At 42.9% G+C, this 25,000-nt stretch overlaps 2 protein-coding genes across 3 annotated transcripts; one reads left to right on the top strand and one right to left on the bottom strand.

Moving 5' to 3' along the window:
- Window positions 1–464: 464 nt before the first annotated feature.
- On the top strand, window positions 465–11,535 carry LOC105836344 (apical junction component 1 homolog). Of its 2 annotated transcripts, XM_036295247.1 has the most exons (3): window positions 465–1,063; window positions 4,147–4,404; window positions 7,052–11,535. In XM_036295247.1, exons 1-3 carry the CDS (start codon window positions 754–756, stop codon window positions 8,293–8,295), a joined length of 1,812 nt encoding a protein of 603 aa, XP_036151140.1. In that variant the 5' UTR covers window positions 465–753; the 3' UTR covers window positions 8,296–11,535. The 2 variants fall into 2 exon arrangements, with proteins under 2 accessions (XP_036151140.1, XP_036151141.1); XM_036295248.1 differs by lacking the exon at window positions 4,147–4,404 and having other exon boundaries at window positions 467–1,063.
- Window positions 11,536–11,727: 192 nt separating this feature from the next.
- Window positions 11,728–19,832, bottom strand: LOC105836346 (wiskott-Aldrich syndrome protein family member 3; the record flags this gene model as incomplete). The annotated part of the gene is given in 8 exon segments (XM_036295249.1): window positions 11,728–16,079; window positions 16,217–16,636; window positions 16,840–17,153; window positions 17,359–17,657; window positions 18,714–18,746; window positions 18,982–19,096; window positions 19,204–19,357; window positions 19,493–19,832. Coding segments are annotated over 8 exon segments (1,791 nt in total). The 3' UTR covers window positions 11,728–15,897.
- Window positions 19,833–25,000: the final 5,168 nt, after the last annotated feature.

Raw genomic sequence — 25,000 nt, 5'->3', positions numbered from 1 at the left:
GTCCTAATCGTTAAGAGAACCTTATAAGGAAAGAGATTATAAATCCCTCCCGACATTATATAACATACGTATTCACAAATAGATTCTTCCACGGTTATTTGCGCGTTTAAGAACATGATAATTATTTATTCAGCGTTTTACCACTCTCCCTTGCCAGATTAAATTTTGTTAGTTAGATTAACACGCTTGTAATGTCTGTAATTGCGATGAAAACGGAGTTTGTGTGAAGCAAACAGTTTACTGTAATCAAAAATATTTTTAAGAACAATTTTTTTTTACTACGACTCTTCGATCCTCTTCCGGATCGTATGTAAATTCGTATAAAATTTTAAATTACACAGAGAGAAGATTTCTTTAGATTTAAACAGTTTTGTTCGACTATTTCAAAGCATATATTTCTTTGGTTTTAATCAATTTTAAACAGATTTTTTCAGGTTTAATAAAATTTATTAGAAACAGCGGAATATATATGCTTTGGAATAGCCAAACAAAACGGTTTATTAAATTTAAAGAGCTCTTTCTCTCTCTGTATAATTTCAAGCAGAATATCGCCAATGATTTGAGAAAATTTTAAAGATTCAGAGAAGTAGTAAAAGTAGTTCTCCCCGTGGGAGATAATAGGGTCAGAAAGATCGAGCAGTCGATCGATTAGAATAGTTCCCGACACCGCACGCGAAGGGTCATTCACGACCCGGGCCTAATCGCTCTCGCATTTGTGCCGGGCACCTCGAAGGGAGCGTGAGGCTGTGTTGGATGGAGAGCTCGTTCGTCGGCACGCGGCCCGTGGACTCGCCGGAGACGCCTATGAGCCTCGCGACCGACCAGGAGGCCGGCGACTGCTGCAACGCGGCCGGCACCGAGTCCTGCAGCTGCCAGGACTCGGCCGCGTCCGGCCTCTACCTGGACCTGACGCCCAGCCGGGATGACTTGCGTCATCATCTTCAGACATCCTCGGCCGGCCCGTCGCCCACGTCCTCCTCTAACTATCATCATCACCACCATCATCAGCGTCACCAGCACCGCCAGCAGCAGCAACAGCAGCAGCAGCAGCGTCATCACCGCGGTGAGTTGCTGCTCGCCTAGCGGACGCGCGAGAAATCTTCCGGCACACCCCCCGCCGGCTACTTCCGGTACTCCGCTCGTCGCCGTGCGCGCGAAACTGACGAAGACGATCCGCGACGATTCTCCTCCGGATCGGAAATCGAGCCGAGAATCTTGTATGAAATAGAGTAATTGCTTTCAGAGAGAATTCGAAAGGGAGCACACAAGAATACAATTAATATAAACATATCAGTATGACATATCAGTATGTAACATTTCAAAATACAAGATTACTGATTACTTTAATTAAGTGCATTAAATTATTGTATAAATAAAAGTCATTATTCAAATTCTTATTGTGTAACGGATTTCTACATCGCCGTTTTTACGAGTCGCCCTTTAAGGATGATACATCGCGCTTTCATCCCGTTGACGTAGGCGCAGAGCCCCGGAGGCGGCTCTCATAATTCTCTCTCGGGGGCCCGCGCGAGCTTTTTATCGTCGTCACTACGATGATTAGAGCTTACGCCCACATATCGATAATCGTTATCTGCCTTCGCGCGTCCCGTCCTCGTTTTCGTCAGCTTTCGTCGCGCGCTTTCGGGCGAGCCGCAGGTGCGCGAGGCTTAATCGAGCTTCCAAGATTCGGCTAATAATTAATTGACGAAGCCGACTCGAGCCAATATATATATATATGTATATATATAACTCTCTCCTTTCTCGTTCTTGGAGGTTTGTCACTGCGGCTACAGGACGATAAAGCTGTACATCCACTTGAGAGTTCTCTCTCTCTCTCTCTCTCTCGTGCCTTAAGAGTGATTCTCGGTAGTAAAATCCTTCGTCGCTGCGAATAATCGCCGTGGTTCGTCGGAAAACCTCTTTACTATCGAGAATTCCCTGATCGAGAGCGTAACTCTCAAGTGGATATCATCAGGCTTGATCGAATGGCGAGACTCGAGATGACGACGAGTACGAATTCGGTTGCATTAATGTTGCAGCGACGTCGCGATTTATAGTCGCTGCTGATTTGCGGATTATTATATCTCGGGGAATAAAGCCCGAAGCCGGAAGTAGTGCACACTCGAGTCGCGCTTTTCGCGGACTTTTTCGCGCAGCGCGAAAAGCTCTAAAGAAAAAAACAACTCTCCATTCCACGCGCGTTCTCTCGTCTCTCACTCACTCTCTTTTTCTCTGTCTATTCTATCTCTCTCTTTTCCCCACCCATTCTTCTCGTCGCTCATGCGAGAGAGCACGTTTCGCGAAGAATTTTGTAGTACACTTTCTTACTTTGTTTACGATACGTGTCGACGACCCTCCGCTCTCCACCTTCTTTATCCTCGTGATCGCTGGAACAATTAAAAGGCTCCCATACCGAATATCATATATTATATATTAATTTTACATTAATTTAGCCATTTTTTTCTCCTCCCCTTCTCTTCCCTCGCTCACCATTGTCAGTAGTTATTTGCGTTCACGTATGTTTACTGTAAAGTTGTCCACTTTACGTTAACACCTGTAGAACCTGTACAGGTGCATACACATACTTGTATTGATTAGGTTTACTTATGTGAAACGCGCGCACACCGTTTATTATGTGTTACGAGCGTTGATATTATTATTATTATTATTATTATTATTATTATTATTATTGTCATCATTATCGTTATTATTATTTGTAGTTGTATTATTATTATTATTATCACCATCATTGTTACTATTTTAATTACGACTCCGCAGCTGGCAGAATCACGCGCGCACATCTCGTTTTGTCTCTTGCTGTGCCTTAATGATTTTTTTAATCTTATAATTATCGATATATATCAAGCGCGTGAGTGATACTATAAGGATAGATTCGATCGTGTGTGAATCACGAGACGACAGGAACGATGATCTCGCGATGACTCTGCCTGCCCCGGTGCTCCCGCCTGGTCTCTTTTTTTCAAACGGTTCCGTACTTATTGTTCGGACGATTATCATTTGTCTGTAGAGCGTAATTATTACCCCTGGCAGCAAATAAATTATTGTCGTCATCCTTTTTGTGTTTCCTCCGTAAAAACTCTTTTGTCCCGCGTTCATTTTTATGCATATATGTACATATAATTTTTTTTTTCTCTCTTCACCCCTATGTGTATTTCGTTCTTAATTAAATCGGTTCGTTTCACGATCTCGATTCTTGACAAATATGTCGCTGCTACATTAAAGTATTTGTTGATACGTACATATCGCGCACGCTCATATGCGTTCTTCTGGAAAGAACCGATTTAATGACGCGATCACCTATGTGAACGTTCTCTGCATACGCCTCTTTCGGTCGCATTGTGTACCATGTTCTGCTTGTGTCACGGTAAGTGCTGCAGAATTTTGTTGCTTTCTCGACGATGACGACGACGACGTCAGCAATCGAGTTCTGTGCTGTTTTTTTTTTTTTTTTTTTTCCCTATACAATGTAATTCGACAGCCGCACTTGTGCGCGCGTAAAGCACAATTGATGACAGTTAAGCGTTGATCGATCGACCGATCGATGATTAGCAGTCCCGAAACGTAAACTTGATCTGGCACATAACTAGGTATATATTATTTTACTTTCCGAGCCGTCAGTTCGCGGTAGTTCCGATCGGCTGCGATGACGCGTATCTGCCGCATCTGTGCTATCGACGAAGATCCGCGAAAAGTTTGTCATATTTCCAGTGTGAGGAAAACGTACGCTTTTTAGAGGCCAAGAGAAATTTAACGAACTTAATCGAAAGATGCAACACGGGGGAAAGGAGTCGCTTTGTTCATAATGGGATCAAATGGAACCCTGGGAAGGATTATTCCATTTTCACCCGCGGTACACGCGCACACACACGCACACACGGGAATCGGATTAAAGGGGGAGACGGGGAAGAAAGTAATCGCTTTGTTATTAATCACGAAGGGTTAACGGGGGGAAAAAAATGGCTTTTCTCGTTCTCACTAATGCATACATGTATACACACGCATATACATACATGACACATACGCACACGCACACACGCGCGCGCGCGCGCGTACACACTTTCGAGGCCAAGAGGATGACGCAACCTCTCTGTCTCTTCTTTACCCCCGCATGATACCGATGATCAGGATCGGGCCAGAGCGATACGGACGAGGCGATGGCGACGGCAGCTCTTCTGCGGAACAAACCGAGCCCGGGCTCCACGACCCTGGAGGACGTACTCGACTCCCTCCTGGGGCTGCCACCCGCGTCGCGTACCCCGAGTCCTGGCCCGGGGGGACCCGTCGTGACCGCCACGTCCGCCATCCGCCATCGCCATACGAACGCCGCCGTCGGCCAGGCGAAAGCCGGAAAGAGCTGCAGCGATCTACACCAAGACCTCCAAGGTAGGAGGACTATGTAAGTTTTCGTTCTGATCGGCAGATCCCATTTTTAAAGGACGATCTTTATACGTACAAACCGCCTTATCGTAAACCCTCTCCCTCCTCTTTCTCCCTCGCGAAGAAGGTGCGCATCGAGCTGTCCCTTCGAGAACCTTATACGCAAGCGGCAGAGATTTGCGATGCCGTGGAATTGTCGATCTTGTTTCCGTTAATTTTGTTTCAAAAGTTTATTTCGACGACAGAATCCCTTTGGAGGATTTTTGCGTTCGCGGGGAAGTTTTTCAAAATTTTTTCCCCTTTATTTCCTTCTTTTTTTCTTATCTGTCGGCATCCGGGACGTCCTGCCGCCGGTGTATATTTTTCGGGTCACTTCGGTGTGCACACGTAAAATCGGCCCCGTATATTCCGCCTTTTGCGGCGTAAAGAAAAACTCGAAACTTGCGTTTCTCTTCGCCTCGTCGCCACTCACCCTCACCCTTCACCCGGGTTACGCGAGATACTCAAGATAAAATTACATATATCATACCATGCATTCTAACATTTTCATCCCCCCCCCCCCCCGTCGACGGCGCAGGAAATCGAAAGAGTTGCAAAGAAAAAAAAAAAGAGTACTCGACGACACACCCCCGAAAGAGAATTTCACTTTCGTCGCTAAAGAGAATACGGACGGGACGGACGAGTGGCAAAAAGTCGTTGCTTTTTAACTCGGGTGTCACCGAGACTCGGAGTCAGTCTATCGAAATGTAAAATAAAAAAAAAAAAACCACCAAAGAACCATGTTGTCCGAAGATCAAGAAGATCAAGGCGAGAATAACGCGTGTATCTTCCACGCCGCTCCCGCCCTCTCCTCGAACTTACGTTCTTTTGCACCTTTGCAGAGGCGAGCCTAAGGGCGTGTAAAGGTGGGGTCGTAGACACCCCCGAGTCCAAGGACGAGCTTGGCCGTGGCCGGCCGCCGCAGCAGCCGCTCGCTGCTTATCGCGCGAATGATTAGGAGCGCATGTGATTAATAACACGAGCCGAGACGAAGATCGTAAGACAAAAATCATCACCAAAGACTCTCGACACTCTCTTTCTCTCTATATATTTATCTCGCTGTCTCTCTTTTTCTTACACACACATATCTTTTCTCTCTCCTCTCTCTCTCTCTCTCTTTTAAAGATCTGTCCCCCTTTTAGTAGCGCTTCCTATACTTTCCTAAGCGATCTGTCACAACTTTCATTCGCGCTTTTAACGTCGATAATTTTCCACCGCGAGTTTTATCGAATTTTACAAGACAAGTGTTAAATTTAACGGGAGAATATTTAGATGACGATTGAAAGATATTCGCTTCATAAATTCGAGTACGTAACATACTTTTATCTCTGATAAACGAGTGGAAAACGTAGGAAAGTGCGACTAAAAAGAACAGATCTTCTATGGTTCTGTGCACGATCAAGCTTGATGGCACGTGAGATGGGTTGGATTCGCTTTTTACGCGAACTTACAGCAATGTGCCCACTCGCTCTTACTGTAACAAGTCTTTCTCTGATTGTGACATCTACCTACATTCAACGATATAGCGTTCGGAAGAGATAAAATTTCAAAAACAAGAGATAGATTCATTAAATGTATTTGGGAAAGCACGTGTACATACGAGAGAAGAAAAACCTTTCCACGCTAGAATTTCCAAGAGAAGCTTTGAAATATAAACATGTTAAATGAAATGTTTCCATTTGTGAAATTAAAAATTATATTTGTTTCCAAGTTAATTCTCGTCCACTTATGGTAATGAGAAGCTTTCCCACAACAATTTCATAACATTACTGTGAACGGGACTTTTCGGAAAGAAAGACTAACTTTAATGACAATCAAAGAAATCTTAAATATATTTATTATCAACGTTTTACTTTTTTTATAAATTAGAACTCGAGATATTTTTACTCGATACATTCTTTTTCGTTACAGCTGCCTTGTTCCCCTTTTGAATAATTTCGATCTAGTTATTTGCTTTAAGGCTTTAGTTTTTTTTTTTCATAATTGCTTCAAGCGTTAAGTTGTGAAGTCATCACTGACACAAGGGAAATGTGATTCAATGGCAAGGAAAGTTAGACTGTTTGGGGGGGAGGAGAATTATTACATGTACGAGTGCGTCATTAAGAGAAACATCACGCCGATCACCGTCATTCACGCTCATACTTGCTTATAATCATCATGTCATTGTGCTTAACGCGTTTCTCGCGCTGGCTCTCGGTGACGATGACGGAGGAAAGTGAGAACGAATCCCATTTTCTCATTCGACAGCTCGCTACGCAATATCATTTAATGCTATTCATCTCGCCACGCCGATGCAATAAACACCATCATTTTCCATTTGATGTCACTCAGAGTGACACGGGAGGAGCTCGCTTCTAAATCGCGTTAAATTCACACTATTAAAAGTACGGGAATTGTGTATCGCAGAAGAGCCGCGTTGCAGATTTTGCAAGGGTAATTATACGCTCGAAAAGGCAATCTGTTGCTTCCATAATAAAATTTGACACGATTTCGAGCCGAGCCCTTTAGTTTCGATCATGATCGTTCTCCGACCTCTCTCATCGTCTCTCCTATCGACCTTGCCCTGTCCCGCCATACTCGTACTGACAAAGGCAATCGATCTGACCTGTCGCAGAGTCAGCTAAGAGCGTGATGGACGTTCATCAGGCGACCGTCGACGATCAGCGCAACTTCTACTCGGGTGAGCTGGTGAGACGGAAGAGCGAGGGCAGCGACACGCTGCCGGTCTCGCGGGTCGCGGCTGCCGCCGCCTCGTCGTCCTCGTCGTTGATGCCGCGCGGTGGCGTTCAGCCCCGTCACCGCAGAGTGTCCTTCGACAACGCCCAAGACTCGACTAACGGCAGCTCGGCCATGGACAAGATGGTGCGTTGCCGTAACAACAAGTGCGGCAACTCGACCACCCTGGCGGAGGCGAGGCGGACCTACAAGAGCTGCCACAACTGCACCTGCCTGTATTGCTCGCGCGAATGTCGGAGAGCCCACTGGCAGCGTCACCGCAGGACCTGCCTTCACTCGCGCGCCGGCAGCCTCTGCCGCCAGGTACTGTCCTCGGCGAAGGAGGATCCGGCCACCTTGAAGCACATCTCCGCCCTCGCCAGGCGCGCCTACGCCGCTCACGGTCGCGGCGCGGTCAAGTGCTTCTTCTCGAACCCCGAGGCGGCCGAGCGTTTCGTCGGGAACGGCTTCGCCGACCTCGGCGAGCCCACGTACGTGCGCTGGTCGGATCTACTCCCGGGGGAGATGGGCGCCGAGCTGTACGCCGAGTTGATGCGCCTCTGCAAGACGTACAATCCGGAAACGCGGCTGGTGCTCTACGTGGCGGTGTGCGTGGTCAGCGAGGTGCCAACCAGCGGCGCGGTAAGGTGGGAACGGCAGCTCGTGTCCAGGTGTGCGAAGATCAGACTCGAGGGGGCGCCTAAGCAGCACGCTTCCTCTTCCTCGGCGTCCCCGCAGGCCAGGAGAAAACTGTCCCAGCAACAGGCACCCGCGTCTCCCTGTAACATCACTAGAGAGATGGATTCACCTGAGACCCTAGTGTTGACATCCCTGCCGGGTAACAACGGTCAGAACACATCGCGAAAAGCGCGAGAGATCAGCTTCACCAACATTCAGCGGCAGCTCAAGCTCAGGGGGGTTTCCTTGAGGAGGCACTTTCCCCAGGTCTACCGGAAACTTTGCTCCTACGTGGACGGCTCGGTCGACAAGTTCGCGCCGGTGACCATCTATCCCAGAGATCAGGCGTCCGGCAAGAGCTTCATGTGCATCATCATGCTGGACGCGGAGCCCGAACGTCTTCAACTGTTGCCCACGGACTCGTCCAGGGTGAGGACAGTGGACATCAGCGTGGAGCAAGAGTGAGAGTCATGTAGCCCGGGTAGAAGGCGATTCGAGAATCGGAATAGCTCAAGACACGTTGCTCAGGATTTTCCTCAGGTTCACGGGGAGACAGTCGGAGAAACGTCGTCGCGGATTTCTTCAGAATGAAGATGATCGATGCCGGTCGATGGCGGAGCAAGGAGAACTACGATCATATTTGAGCGAAGAAATAATCGAGAAAGTGGCAGGAGGTAGTTCAGAATTTTTCTCAGGTTCTTGAGAAAAAGTTGAAGACGAAGGCTGCTGATGAATGCCTTCAGATTGAAGGCAGCTTCATCGGTCAGTGGAGTAAACTCGGATAATGTAAAAGTTTGAAAAGATATTCTAATTTAATCGGATATCTTTTATAGATATTTATATTATTTGAGAGAACATCTAGACAGAGGTGTCTAGATGAGAATATCGACGGAAGTCAGACGGATCTAGAGGAGCTCGACATTTGAGCTCGCGGACTTGTATGATTTCATACATAGACACACGCATACACAACACACAAACACACACTCTTTTTCTATCTTCTAGAGAAAAAAGGGAACGCGAAGAGAGAAAAGCATTGCTCTGTTCACACATATACACAGACACACACACACACACATCCTCTTTTGCGAGACCTTACGTATCGCGATCGTATATCAAGGCAATCCTCCGTCATTTCAGACATCCTCGATTTGGTCGTTGCTGTGTGAGAGGTTTATCAATCATCTGCCGGGATGAGTTTTATCGAAGAATCATTATCGACCCTTTCAATCCAAAACACACGATTAATAATGTATAAAGGACTACAAAATACTGTCAAATGTTTATCGGTTTACGTCACAACGATCTTATAAATCAGATAGTATAGCTATGTATCAAATTACGTTTCTCTAGCGATCCTCTTTCGAAGGGGTTGAAAGGATCAGTGACGATTTTGAGATTTCTCGGCGGATGGAGCGGAAAGTAATATTTAGAGTACGTTGTTGTCTCTTTGTTCAACTTTGCATCGTTTAAATTTTATCGTATATATTATATGTAAAGAGGTGAGAGACATTTTTCTCGGCGGATATATTCGATTGATCATTACGAACTTTCGCTTAGATCCTGCATTTTATCGGATGACAAGAGATTAAAATCGTGCAATATCGAACCTCGAAAGGGAATATATAATATATTTCAAGAGAATACACTGTATTTTAATTCGTTCGTGCAAATGTCATTATTACAATTACGACTAAGGAAATGCCTGCCTTACTTATCGGCATGTATAAGTATACATATAATTCTCGTCGTTATTGAATTAATTTAATAATGTGAATTTAATAATCTCGAGACTTTCTTTTAAATATCCGCATTCCTTCTTCGAACGCGCGGAAAAGGAAAGACGAAAAAAAAAAAACGCATCTCGATGATGCGGTATCGAAGATTTTGCCGCAAGTATCGTCCACCTCCATGACATCGTGCCAAATGAGAAAAGCGTGATAAAAAGAAACACACACATACACACAGAAGCAAAACTTTCGGAACGTCGCCGCAGGACACATCGTCACTTTTTGAATACGGTCTCACTTCTTATCTCGAGGAAAAAAAACGCGTACAATTTCGGTGAAGAGAAAGAAAAAACGGCGAGAAGCTTTTCCCGTGGATCAACGAATCGCCAATTTGTTAATAGTAAACGTAGCTTTAGGTCGAGCTGCATCACGAAACGACATTACAAAAGGCTGATCTCTTTCTAGCGGAAAAAAAAGAATAGTGTGATCGATAATGGTGCCAATGAGAGAGAGATTTACACCATTACTTCATATAGCAATACATACACATAAAAGCGTATCGAAAGAAAAAAAAAAAAAAAAAGACGAAAAGTTGCAACCCGAAATTACGCGAGCGTCGCGGCGTCATCGAGCGATTAATCAAGCAATCGACGATGCTTCGGTGATTATAATTTAATGGATAATTAATGGGGGAAAAGGGGGGGGAGGGCAAGAATCGCTTACGAAGGAACGGAAGCGTGATTTCCTACGCTAATTGGTACAAGTATCGACGATACCCGTTTTTATCGACGACAATGCAATTTTTATCGATGACGAAACACGGTGGAAAGTAAACGGAACCAAAAGAGGATGATGCATCGCAGTGCCAATAATAAAAATGCCACGGTTATTTCTATAATCGACGAGGAATATATATACTAGATTCGCGCTGTCGAGAAATTAAAAGACTACGAAAACTACGTTTACGTAAACACGATGATCACACGATTGATCCCTTACGACTATTATTGATTTCGATTAACCGGAATTCTTTTTGTATGCATAGCGAGAGCATCGAGTTTATTATCAACATTCAATTGCGCGATCGTCAACACTCGTTACATTTGTCAAGCTTGCGACCAATGTTGTCCTTCATTTACGTTTGTACATAGCGCTATTAAAAGGGATATACACACATAGGAGGGACAAATTATAGGGATAAGAGAGCGACTGCGCTACATAGTGCGAAAGAGGTGATAAAAGAAATCGATCAAAATTCGAAAGTAGGCGGCTTACCGGAGATCAGTCCGTTATATCCTCGATAGTTCCTTTTTCCTATCTCTATTACGAAAACGATTTACTGCGACCTCGTATTATGCAGGCTGTATAATAAAGTGTATTGATTCCGACACGCTTTGCAATACATCTTGTATAAGTATATATTTGTATATCCATTCCGCTCTAGAAGTACGTAAGGATTAGCGAGGATGCGTCGGTCGGAAAAAAATATATAAGATTTTGTTACATTGAGCATACAGCGTGTTCGGCAGAGATCTGCATCTCCTCGAGGTTTCTGTGTCAAAAAGTTTATTGAGAAAAACCAACATTCCGCGGGTTCGCACATTCGAGGAAGTGTCGAGCAAAATTGTTAAACATTATTTTTTCACATTAAATATTTATGTTAATTGAAATGGAAAAATTAATTGGGCAACGACAAGTGAAAGTTATTATCACGGACACTCTGTACTGCTCCGACCGATTCACGAGAAAGCTGTTGCTCGCCGTATGACTAATCGAGACGAAGGAGCCAATTCGCAAAAGGAAGAAAAAAAAAAAGAATTAATCGACGATTAAATGAGCAATCAGCCCGCGCATAGTCACTCTAAAATTTAAAGATATCGTTTCAGCGTCTATTTATCGGTGCTACCAGAATGTGCTATCATTGTTTTCGCATCTGTGTATGTCTCGATTTTTCAAATAAAAAATGTTAATTTTATTACATAAGCTCATGTTGTAAATGCCTTTACCAAAGACACCGTTGAAATAATTCGCGCGAGAGATTAGAAATTTAATCAATTAAAACATATGACGGTATAAAGCAGATTTAGATTTAAAAAAAAAAAAGTATCACTACCAGTCCGAAGAAAGGCTACTTTTCTTATCATTAGAGAAAACCTGGGATGGAGGATTTACGAAATTTTTTTGATTTATTTGGCTTTGTACAGATTTGCTACAAATTTATTATTATTATTATTATTAATAATACCATCGTATATTTGTAACGGTGTGGGTAAATTACGTTCTTGCAACCTGGATGGATCTCTCGCGAGTCTCGGAGTTTCGTTCTCCGTCTACGAATCGTAGATTTCTTCCATCATCCCTCGAACATTACCGATTCCCGATCGATCCCGACGACCGTTTCTCGAAATATAATATATATTTGTATCACGAGCATACACTTCGTTTTACATAAGCTTTGGAATACCCGTGGACATTAGGTACACAACGGCTTTACAATAATTTAGTTTTACGGGAAACCCCCTGCGGAAAGCGCGGTTGAGACGAGTGACAACTATATTTATTTCGTTCATACAAACTCGCACGATATCGAGAAGCTTACATCCAAAAGAGAAGCCCGTTTCGCCTCCTTCGCTTCGCCCCCATTCCCTCTTTTCCTGTTAGAAAAAATCTCCGATAAATACTGTGTCGTAAATTGGCGAGATAGCTAAGAATATCCTTTACGTCTAGTGTTCCTACGTCTAGTTTCGATCTGCATTGCGCGCTGCGCATATACCGGATGCGCCAACATCTCCGTGCAGGTCATCTGGTAAAAAGTGCCCTGATGACGTTTTCGTGACACATGTGGTCCAAAAATACTTTCAAAAAATATAAGAAATAAAAAAATGTCTATCTAGGGAGTCGTCGAGGGAGAGTCGTTGGCGCATCCTGTACGCAAAATATACGGATTACTCAAATACAAAGTAGACGTCTCTGACGTGAAGTAAAATTCATATAGGAAGCTAAATGAAATCACCGTCCATTAATTACTTCCGTGAATGAATGTGAAAATATATATAAATAATATAACAAACGTAAATTCGTTCGCGAGACACTTTCGGCTGACACGAGAGTTGATCGCTGTACAGGCGAAATATTTGATTACCTAAATTGGATATTAAAATTAACTGATTTGTTTTGATTAGTCTATATGAAAACGCGCGATTCCTTTTTTTTTTCAACTCGCCCGGTCCACTTCATTCTAATTCCAAATAAATTACAGTTAAGCTCGAATTGTATGTCGAGCACTTCACTTTTCGCGTCTCAACAAACCTCGTTGATTACTGTTACACTGTAATTATAACTTCCCGGTTATGTTCAAAGACTCATGTAAATGTACACACATCGTTGTCGATGATTCGCGCGCTTTTTCGCCCTCTCATAGCAAATTTTATATAATTATGCTTATTCGTTCAAATCAATCGCGATAAAAATTATCTTTCTAAAATGAAAAAGAAACACAAAATGTGAAACGCAACAAAAAAATTGACTTTACTGGATTTTCTGTGAAAACAAACTCAAAATCGATTACTATTTTCTGTGAGAAGACTAAATGATAACGGAGGGTGCCAGAATTTCTGGATTCATCCAGCTTTCCTCTGAGCAAGCTCTTCGAATGTCCATTTACCTGGTCCAACAGAATCGCTCGCCCCATTGTCGCTTTTGTTACTTACAGAAGAATTTGCAGTACGTACAAGAAAATTTACAGATCTTGGGGGAAACAGCGGAGATGGCGGAGAAAAAAACGTTCGTTTTTCTCGCCACTGCCGTGAAACTTCGCGGTAATCTTAACGCGATCGATATCTTTATATATTCTATAATATATTTATATATATATATATATATAATTATATCTGTGTATACATATATATACATACATATTTAAATATATGTACGTAGCTATTTGTATACATACCGACCTATCTAGAATCGTCGTCGTCGCATTTCGCCAACATCGATGCAAAATAAATCACAATCGTATTTCTTCCTCCCCGTTTACCCTCCGATTGGCAACTATACTCCTGCGTCGTTAACAACAATACGTTATGTTGCATACGCGTCTCTCTTCTCGTCTTCTTCCCCATCGAGTTGCACGCTAACGGATACGCCGAAAAATATTAATCACCTTCCTTCCTCCCTCGCGTCGTTCTACGCTTAACAAAGTATTTTGGTTTCTCAACAAGACGCGGCAAAAGTAATCGCCCCGTACGAGTACAAAACAATTTTCTTTCCTCTTTAGAAATTGAAATATTTATTGTACGCGTGATTGTCATACAACGAAGATGCATGGAAGAATATCGCTGTTTTCGGGAAAAAAAAAGCGATGATAAAAGATCCAAACCGATATTCATAGTCGATCATTATTCGATATCAAATAATCATAGTTTAGAATAATTATTTCATAAATCTACGATTATTCGCCAATCTTTATATTTAATTTTTACAAGAACAATTCAAAGTTCAAATAGTTGATCTATGAATGTGATCCTGTAATTAACACTCTTAATCAAAGCTTGAAAATTATTTACGACTATGAATTCCGGTTTCAGTGTATCCGTAAAACAAGAATGATTACTTTCGCATCGCCTCGCGCATTCTTATCAGCGTTGTGACATGGAAGCTCGCAGCTCGGAAACGATAGAGGATGAGAAAATTCCGGAGGACTCTCGCGACAAGAATACGAAAGAGGAGCTTCGGTATTAAGGTTTCTATCTTACAGTCCCGCTTGAGAGACCCAGCCCTCCGCACTTTTGGTTTAACTCGCGTCGTCTTGTCGATGATGTGACGCACTTAACGCGGAGCGCTCGTCTATGGGGTAAGTAGAGACGCTTATATATTATTATTACTATTATCTTTATATTATTTTATTTATGTGTGTACGTGTCTATGTGTGTGTGTGTATATGTGAGTGAACGATCGCCATGCATCGTCGTACAGCGTCGTTATGGAATGTGCCGCGGGAAGGAAGTCGTTCTACCTGATGAGCTACGACTTCGGCAAGTCGATGTTCACTTTCTCTGTGTGCGCATATTTCCGCCGACAGTCTGAACGCCTCGCACCCCATTATCATGACCAGAATTATGTTTCATTTATAAATATCGGGATTATGCGTGTAGAAATCTAATAATTAGTTTAATATCCCTTTATATTACATTTCTTATATTTCTCCGTCCCGAAAATTCATATAAATTTATAGAAATGTTTGTTTTCTTGATGTAGATGAATTTATACAGTGATTATATATAATGCGATAACATATAAAATAATATATATGTATAAGTTACTATATATTTATCAATAGTTGTAATATCTAAATTGTGATCTTTGTGAGACAGTCGTACAAACCGGAAATATGCGGAAGGTATTTTAATTTAAAGAGCATGTTATTAAAAACATTATAAGCGTGGCGTTCAACCTGTCAGCCACCTTTTTCAGGATTTTATTTCAGGATCTATAACCTGGCTCTACGAATTACACTATTAACTAGTGCGTGATCGCATTGTTTTTTTTTTTCACGAGTTTACGAGTGCTCCGTTCGCTGCACTCAAAACTCAAATCGCGATTCAGACTACGCTCGCAATTGGCCGCAAATAACATGTCTTTGAAGACGTCCTAAGAACAAAGTGATTTAAACTAAACGGTGCTATTGCTTTATCGACTAATTGGCTGACAGTCGATTCATCGCGGATTGACTTGTGAGACAGAAAAGACGACGAATTCATCATTGACAATTCCATGAAATCGACAAAATTCAAAAGTTTTTCAAGAATCCTTTTTAGAAACTTAATACACTTCCACTATTTTTAATTAAGTGATATTTTGTGTCTTTATAGAATAATTTTTCAATGTTTAATGGAAATAACGAAATGATGTTGAATGTCGACATCATTTCAATTTTTCTCTATAACGCGATGAAGGGAGCAAATAATTATTTCTCTTAACAAAATTTACATTGTCTTCGTTTGTCGAAGCGTTTGTGAGCGATAATAAATTAAAATCGTACCTGTACATTCTCCATGACAACTGATCTCCGTTGAGAGGATCGTGCAGAACTGTGCTTTTATAATTCAAGACTTTCAGTAATCCTGAAAATTCGGAACTCTGAATACACCATGTTTAAAGCACACGTTTTTGCGATTCCTCAGAAGTGAAATATCGACTACGAGATACGAAACGAGAAACAAAATAGATCGGCTCGCTACAGCGCCAGAGATATTAGTGGTATCCGAGCATCAAAACGAATTAATCGTCAGTTGTTTCTTTAGGAGGCAGTAACGGCGGCGGATGATAGAGAGTTGGGTCACGCCAGATTACTCTCCTGCTCGCCCCATCCTTCGCTGTCGCATTCGCTCTCCGAGGCAGAGTCGCTGTCGCTGAACTCGACAGCAACACGGCGCGCCAAGATAGACGCGACGTCGTTGAGCGCGTTCACGCGTTCCACCTCTTTCTGTTCGATCTTCTCTACCTTGCGTAGCTTTATGCCTGAAAGACAAGTCTCGGATGAAGAAATGTTACTTTTTTACTAAAATAGAGTTATTCAATATCATAGATTCTTCAAAATCTGAAAGTGCTTTATTCCTTTTCTTAACCAAAAATCATAAAATAAGAGTATAATTTACCGTCACGTATTGCCTTGAGCAAGTCGTTTCGAGGGTCGACTATTGGGATATTCGGGTTGACAGGTTTCCTTAGTTGGCCATCTACGATATTCTTCACAGACTTTAGCTTCGGAGGATTGGTCGCTATCATTTTCGCGATGTCGCCGTTTGTCAATGGCAATGGTGCCGTGGATCCATTGGCGACCGGTGGAGGAGGAGGCGGTGGTGGAGGTGGCGGGATGTTGCACGGAGGTGAGATAGGTCTTGGCGGGGTAGGATCCGGAGTGGGCGGAGGTGGCGGAAGATCCTGAGGCGCTGGATCTGTTTCGTCCGCACCTAATTGGCCTGAATGATTTGGCGGCGTTGGCGTCGAACGTTGGCTTGGCAAAGGACTGTCCGAACGACTTCCGCTTCTATTCAGCAAGTGCGGCGGTATGGAACCTGAAATGTTAGCAAAGATCGTGCAATATAAGTCATTATTCTTTTCTTACCTTTTAAAAATCATCTTGATTATTGAAATCATCTTGATCATCTTGATCATTAAAAATAATCTTGATTATTTTAATTGTTTAAAGTTGGGAAAAGATGGTTTCTCACATTCGATTATTACAAATTAAAAATAATAATTGACAGAACTAATATACCATTCATGGAAGGAGGAGACATGGTTTCTCCTGGTGGCGGTGGAGGCGGCGGCAGGGTGTCCCTGCCGGTGCTCATGGATCTTCCCCTGGTAGGAGTATTGTTGGCGGATGCTACCGTGGGCGTGGAATTGCTGGAAGCGTTGCTCGGTGGCGCCGGTGGCGGCTGTGACGGCCGCGATCTGCCACCCCGACTTGGAGTGCTCTGACCGCCGGGACTCTGATACGCTTCGCTGCCTGCTGGCGCTTGACCCGAAGCGTAATGCGAACCGTATGGATTATCGTCGTAGTCACCCTGAGTCATATAGTTTGTTCCTCTGCAGTGAGATAAAATCATTAGTTACACGTAAAGATATAAACCTAAAAACTGTAAATTTAGCGTAGAACAGTCCGTATTAAAAAAGTTGAAGCACGGATTAAAAACAGTATTTTCTGATTATTGATGTACTCTTATTTGACATGTAGTATAGTTTTAGAATTATCAGTTATATTATTATTAGCAACGTGTAGTGATATTTTTACCTGTAGAGATCAGAAGACGGCGGGCTGTACAGATGCTGTTCCTCTGGAGGGTAGCTTCGTCGAAGTTCAATGCTGTTGGGCCTAGGCGGTCTGGGATCCGTCATTACTATTCCCAGCAGCGCGTCATCAGGTTGTACATTGTGCGGCGCCCTGTACTGTACTGTCTGCGTCGGCATGATATACTCGCCATGGCCAACAGCCAGTTGCCGTTGTCGTTCCCTCGTATTATGTGGCTGTCTCACACGCTTCTTGTGCCGGCCGCCACCTCCGCCACCACCCTCATTCCGAGGCCTGTGTGGCTGTTTCGCGAAAAAAATAAAACAATTTAAAATGCATAACACATAGGAGGCAACAAACAAGGTGCATCGCAGGTAAGTCAAGCACAATCGGTTTAAGTCAAGAATATCCCGACGATTGATCCAGCCAAGAATGATGCCTTAATAAATTTTGTATAGAATTGTAATTGGAGTGGAAAAGATGTCTGAACGTTCTTTTAGATTATTTAAAAAAATGTTTCTAAGTCAATCAAAATTTACTGGATCAATTGTTACGTGGAAATAAATATGTGTAGAAAATAAAAGTAGAGAAACCCTGTAGAATTATTATTTTTAAATTAGAATTATTATTTTTAAATTTCGCGCAATAAGAATCGTGTCATGAAAAAAAAAAAACATTATTCTTCTTGTTCACGATAATACTTTTATTTTCTATGTGACAAACAAATGGCGAAGTGAAGATGCGATATAATCCTGAAATGGATGATGAGATGATCGAGATCGTGAGGATTCCGGTGTTGGTCGATGATGAGCGAATGATGAATATAACGCAGTTCTATAAAGTACATTCAAAACTTGCATGAAAATTGCAAAGAACGGCATTACATAAGTGATCCACATAGTGACGGTAGGTAGGTGTGAGAGAGGCTTGTTTCGAATATCAAAAAACACAATTCAGTTTATGGTAAAGGTAGGAAGGGCTTCGAGTCAACATTAGGCCCTGCGTAGACGGAACTCCTCCTTCTCGATTTTGTTATCGAGGAGGTCGAACAAACTTCAACAAGGAAGTCTATTTTCCGCATTCGATCTACGCAAAGTAAATATGTTGCCACTGAGAAAATGCGTGGCTATTAGCACAACTACAAAACTTTGAGAAAGCGAGCATCTATAGCGTCAATCTCTATGTCAGCGCGCAAAAATGTCGGTTAATGAAAGAAAAAAACCACAAAGAGAGTGATTATGTGATGAGAGTGAAGTGGTTGGTGGCGTCAATCGATTCACTGAAACACTATTGGATGTTTCGTAAGAGGGATAAGAGAGAGTAAAAAGAAACTACAAAGATCCAAACCATCGACTTGCCTCTCTGAACGGTTCGGCATATTCAGACTCGCTCTACAACGAAGGGGACAGTAATTCAATAGTTAGAATCGCAGCATTAGATACGTTAAATAATCATAAAAAAACTAGTTTTTTTACAACAAATTCGCGCACCCCGACAATTTTAAAGATCAAAGAATTAGACTTAATTTATAGTTGGTCAGGATCAGAAAACGTATGTTTACTAAATAATATGATATGAATTATCGAGATGCGCTTTTTAAATGTATTATCCTGCGGAGATTCCTACCTTTTTTCCTCGATCGTGCAGTTTCTTCTCCGTGTCTTTGAGCATTTCTTGACTCCACAAGTCGAAGAAGTAATTCGGATCAGTGTAGAACTTCAAGCCGTCCTTACCATCCTCCCTGAGAGAGAAGTCAGTCATGACAATAATAGATATTCCAAATATTTATAAATTAAGCCACGTGAACTGATGTAAATTAACTGATATAAATTAACTGATGTAAATTACCTATAAATATTAAGCTTGTGCAGAGGCGGCGGCATGTCGCACTGACGATACGTCTCCCGCATTGCCGTCGGCATGGTATCCCTGGAGACGACTTGCTGATCAAACACCACGGAACTCTTGAAGGCTTTCCTCATGTGTATATCTTGCAACGAGACTGCGTAAAATAGAGAGGAACCTCAAATTAGATCTTCACATAATCCTTCGCAACTTTATTACCCTTGTTTTTCATTTCAATCATTTTGTCTCATTATTTATTGTGCGAATTGAAACAAGAATTCATCTCACGTACCTTCCTCGACGTTACTGTCCAATTGAGTGACCTTCACGGCCAAACGGTCTATCCTAGCCTGCAGGGAATTCGCTCGATCGCTCAATCCGTGCGCTTCTCTCGCCAATTCGCCGAATAGATCCTCGGCGTGCCTCGACAAGCTAGAAAGTTGTCTGATAGTGTTGGCTAAGGTGCCATTGGTGGCTGCCTCGAGTTCCGATGGCACTGAAAATTCCTCAGGGATAGTGCCGCGTGCCACGTGCACAGGCTCCACCAGTCGCTTCGGAAGCGGCATCTTAGGCGACTACTCGTTCCTTCGTAGCTCCTCCTCGCGGTAAATCACTCACCGCTCTCTCGAGACCTAAAACCAGCCAGGATATCAAACGTTAATTATCAGATCAAAGTTAAAACTTCAGATCACATATTCAAACTTCTCTAAAATTACACATGTCTGTTAAAAGCTGCAACTTATTGTGATACGAGAAATATTTCGAAAAATATTGTACATTGAATAACAAAAACATTATAATGAGTACTTTTAAAAATTCAGTCGCAATGTTTTCACCGACGATAAGCAAGGTTCTATGCGTTTTTATCCGTAACAATATGTGCCACTTCAAACACGTTTGAGAGTCAGATGAAGTTCATCTCGCGCGCAGACTTGAATTATTCCAGGTGCGATTTCGCGAATAATTATCGGGAAAAGTTTCGACAACCGTGAAACACTCGTGGCCTAAAATCCCAAGGGCAGAGTAACGAGAATGTTTCATTCATGCGGAGGGGACATCCCTTTGATACAGCCCTTGCCACATTCGACGCGATGCAAATTGTAGAAGCTCGAGTGCGATAAATTGCGAGAATCGTGCAAATCTTGGATTTAGCTGTGAGCACATGACGAGTTCAATTAAAAAAAAAAAAAAACTCCTATCAACTCTTATCGTTTACATTTCCTCTTATTCCGCTAGTTCACTTTTGTAATTTTTTATGATTCTTTTCTTTTGCGGCAAATACGCACACACAACGGTACACGTATTACGCAACCGTGAACCGTCACACGAGTGATAACGATAATATCTTATCGCTAGCTGACTGCCATTAACAAGGTGGCTGTATCGGTCGTTTTTTTTCCCGGTCCGTGCGTAACATGAACGTGATTTTTTTTTTTTATTAACGCGTAGCGTCGAATTACATATTACAATAAAAAAGAAGTTGAATATCTGCAATCATATTTTTATCGACTTTCCTAGTCGAAGAATTTAAGGATTATTTGTTGTAAGTAAAAAATAATTGTTACCCCAAAATATCTTATAAAGAAAAAAAACTTTTATTTATACGATCATTTCGTAATTGCTCCTTATTCTTTTGGATTTATAAAATCAAATCGAGCTTATGGGCTCCACTTTCAGAATAACGAAGCAATGCAGCGAGCAATGCCGATATAATGCCGACATAATGGCCGTCAACAAACATCGTTTGAATCATCTACCAGGGTCAAGAATATAACCGTGACCGCAACATGACGACTTCGACGATAATGACGGTAAAGTCGCAGTAACATAACGTACCGCTATTGTACCTCCTAATTAGCAATTAGCTCCCGTAAAACGGAGCGAACGGAGCTGCCCCGCCGGATGTTGCACCTGCGAGCAGAAAACTGTGAAAAGTCTCCGACACGGGTAACAATATCCTTTGAAAGTAGCCGGAAAGTAACGGCTCACCCATTTTTCGTTATCATCAGTTCCAATCAATTTTTTTTTGTCGATCACAAAAAGTTAATGAAACTCTACAAACTACTTATAAAATAAATAGAATATAAAATTGTTATAATCACAAAATATTAATATTAATTCGATCGAATCTCTCGGGCGAATCTTACGGGGCAGCTCAATCGACCATATGGGCATGACCGTGAGTCACCATAGTCTTCAGCCCTTGTCACGCTGGGTATATCTGTATTTCATTAGACTCCCACGCAGTCGAGCAGTCATTTAGCCATCGAACATAAGCCAGACATAGCGGGAGTAATAATACGCGATCCATTTCGCATAACGTTTTTACGTAACAAATTTGTCAGCATTGATAGCACAAATATTACGCGGAATATCAATCGTAAAATCTCGCGCAGAAAAAAAAGATAATAACTGTTTTCGGATTTTACGAGACGCAATCTCTCTCTCTCTCTCTCTCTCTAACCAGAATTGCAATCGCGTGATTACAATCGTCAAATTTATCGCTGAACTCGCAGTTAGAAAATCCTAATTGCCATTAAAAATAACGCAAAAATAATTTCTGAAAGAGTCGAGATTTCATTTCCATATCAAAATTCGCTATCATTATACATCTTCATCTGTCTCGGCGTGCATTTAAGTAGTTTCTGCTTCCTCGCTAATGCGAATCAGAGCTTGTGGCATTCGGATAAGTATCGCCCTGTTAAACTTACACGTTCGTGCTAAGAGAGACCGAGTGCGGCGAGATTCTCGCGTGCGTCTCATTGTGAATGAAACCGCAGACACGCCGCTGCAGCAGGACTTGCATAAGGTAGGCAGTTGTCCTGAGGCTGAAAGGTCACTACTACGCCGCAGTACGGCTTACGAGTACTCGCTGCTGCTGCTACTACTACTACTACTACTACTATTACTACCACCATCACTCGGCGACTAGAAACCGGAAAGACCTACTCGCTCCTTGCAACGTCGGTCGCCCGCGTTGCACCTATTTCAGAGTTGCATTCAATGCGCGCCTGCATCTGCAGCGACGCTAACGATATCGTGGTATCGTCGCTCAAGGTGTCGAACGGACAAATTCCGCGTCGAATTTCCTCGCGGGATCTCGTGATAAATAATTCGATAAAATTGTCGTTAACAAGATTCTTTTCAACTAAATTAAATCTCTTCAGTTCAGCTATTTATGTATTTAACTGAAATGCTTTAAATTTTAATTCAAGTACTTATATATTTGATTGAAATATATATATATAATTAAATTTAATTTGATTTAGTTAATTCAGTCAAATTAACCATTTTTTTCTCAGTGTGTATTTTAGAATTTATTTTATCAATGGAGACATCTGTAGAATAAACAAATTCTGTATCGAGAGATCTCGAAATAAAAATCCAATCAAATTCGTAAATTTCATTCGCGTTCTTGTTTCTATACTTTAAGATGTACCTCATTAATAGACAGAGAGAGAGAGAGAGAGAGAGAGAGAGAGTGCGCGAATATTCTCTTCATCGAAAATTTTATTTTTTCTATCGAAGAAGAAATAATTTCCTCGCTTAACCTCTGGAATCTTACGAATTCTTGAAATTTAAGATAGATACGAAAAATGGACGGGAAAAATCGTCGGGATGAAAGCTTTTTGATTCCTCGTAATAAAGCGGAATTGCGCGCGATCTGCTTTAAACTCGCGCGACAATGGTAAACACGACAAATGACAATGACTAAGACGCGGCGCGCCTGACTCCACGCTGATTCCAATTATTCACGCTCGTTCGCGCGGTGCCACGTCCTGGTGCACACGTGCGGCCGTTAGAGCAGAGAATGCACATGTCGACCATATGGTCACGCATAAAACAAGTCCGTGCTGTACGCAAGAGAAACGCAAGGTCACTACCCCCTGCGCACAAATCGATGCGATATTCCGCGACTTTGACAGATATCCCTCCGAGATTATCAGCGGGCTTTCCCTCTCGCCTGCGGGGGAAACGGAAGTCGTCCCTCGATTCACAAAGTCTCTTTACCTTCCCCCCCCCCCCAAGACATTTTCTCTTGGAAACGACGAACAACTAAAAAGTAATATCCAGCCGTGAAGCAAATATAAAGTTATTATTATAAAAAAGTCGCGCGAGCGCAATTGGCTGGCGCATTTATTTTTACTGCGGTTTCTGCGGCCTCTCCGTCTCGCGCTTTTATTTACGTCGTCGCTTCATAAAACCTCGCGCGGCGTGAAACGGCCTGCGGGAAATCTCCGACGTCGACGTCTTAGTCCCTCGTATAGCGTGGTTTACGTCCGAGGAGGAGACGCGCATACCGACGCATTAGAGCCCGGGGACGATATCGAGCGATCGAACGGCGCGCGATCCGACTTAGGCATCGCCGACGACAACAAAGAGTTTTATGTTAATGCCGCGACGTGCGATGATTTTGCAATCGCGGGATGGGGGGGGGGGAGGGAGCGCGAGCGAGCGAGAGAGAGAGAGAGAGAGAAGGGAAGACACGTGCGCATCTAGGATTCCATCTACCATCCTCGCGAAATGTCATTCCCCGTCTCTCGGGATTACATTAAAGCTGCAATGTCCTAAGAAAATGCAAGTCGCTGAACGGACGTTTCTCCGCACGCGAACAGAATCAAGTTATTCAGCAGATTATTCGGTTCGATTGCCGCTGTAATGTAATTTCACAATCATCCTTCCGGAAAGATTTTTAATTTTAACAGACTCGATAATTAAAAAGCCGTACATCCGTTTTGTTATTTATCGAAACAACTTTCAACGAACGTGGGCGGATCATTAGCCGCGCGCTAATTAAAGCGCGAGAGTCCAGCTCCGGAGATGACAGAGAGGCGAGAAAGAGAGAGAGAGAAAGAGAGAGAGGGGGTCCGTATTCGGGTCATTGATAAGGGAAGGATGTGAGTCGTTGAGATCACTAAAACGACAGGTTGAATAAATTATATCGACGTTTATGCGTTACGGGAGCAACGTGCTGAAAAGCTGCTCCGCGGCGCTGCGCTGCCCCGCTCTCGGTGATTGCCTGGCCGAGAAAGAGAGAGATATTTATATCCCGCCTGCCGCTCTGGCGTCCGTAGACACCATCACCATCTTGTATATATTTTGTATACCGCCAGGGAAACAGATGTAGGTGCAGCGACCGCCGGAGCTCACTTCACGCCTGCGAAACATCGCGGCGAAAACATTTTGTGTACCTTTGTCCCCCTTTGGGCGCTTCTCTCCGTCGCCATAAACAAAGTGTTCAACGCAAATACTGATAATCTGTTGACGAAAAGTATTCGCGATGTGTCCCGTTCTAGCGTATCGTTTCTTTTGGAAACAGCGAGCTACGTTGAACCGTACCAGCGAAGATTCTTATTCTTATATATCGTGAGATATGCGTCCTGGATCCTGACTTCTCTTTTGCTCGAGTTAAATCTATAACTAGGTCTACAAGCGGTGATCGAGTTAACGCACCATGAACAAGCTGGAGAGAAGGCACGTGGGCACCTTGTGGGAAAAGGCTCTCATTTCTCATCGGTGACATTTACGTCGTTGCGCGAGGAAGGAAAAACGACGTCGAACGTGCCGTGGCTGCGGTAGGCCCGAGGCCACGGCTTCCCGGTTTTCACTTGTTTTCCTCGCATAGCTTCGATGAAATCTGCCGAACTGTTACTCAATCCTCGCGAGGAGGGTTCAGGGAGTTCCTGATCCTTCGATCTTTCGCTCAAAATTTCTCGATCTCCGAGAGACTTGTCGATCCGAGAGAGGAAATTCTCAAACGACACTTCTCTTTAAATCCCGCAGGAAAAAAAGGTTAAAA

The sequence above is a fragment of the Monomorium pharaonis genome, unplaced genomic scaffold (assembly GCF_013373865.1).
Source record: "Monomorium pharaonis isolate MP-MQ-018 unplaced genomic scaffold, ASM1337386v2 scaffold_75, whole genome shotgun sequence".
Taxonomy (NCBI): Eukaryota; Metazoa; Arthropoda; class Insecta; order Hymenoptera; family Formicidae; genus Monomorium; species Monomorium pharaonis.
The sequence above is the reverse complement of the archived record's forward strand: the minus strand, read 5'-3'. Positions and strand labels throughout refer to the sequence as shown.

Bases quoted from the DNA above. Each gene is read 5' to 3' on its own strand.
- LOC105836344 (XM_036295247.1), top strand. From the start codon at position 754: ATGGAGAGCTCGTTCGTCGGCACGCGGCCCGTGGACTCGCCGGAGACG. The intron at 1,064-4,146 runs GTGAGTTGCTGC...ACCGATGATCAG, and splicing joins GCAGCAGCGTCATCACCGCG to GATCGGGCCAGAGCGATACG. The intron at 4,405-7,051 runs GTAGGAGGACTA...GACCTGTCGCAG, and splicing joins TCTACACCAAGACCTCCAAG to AGTCAGCTAAGAGCGTGATG.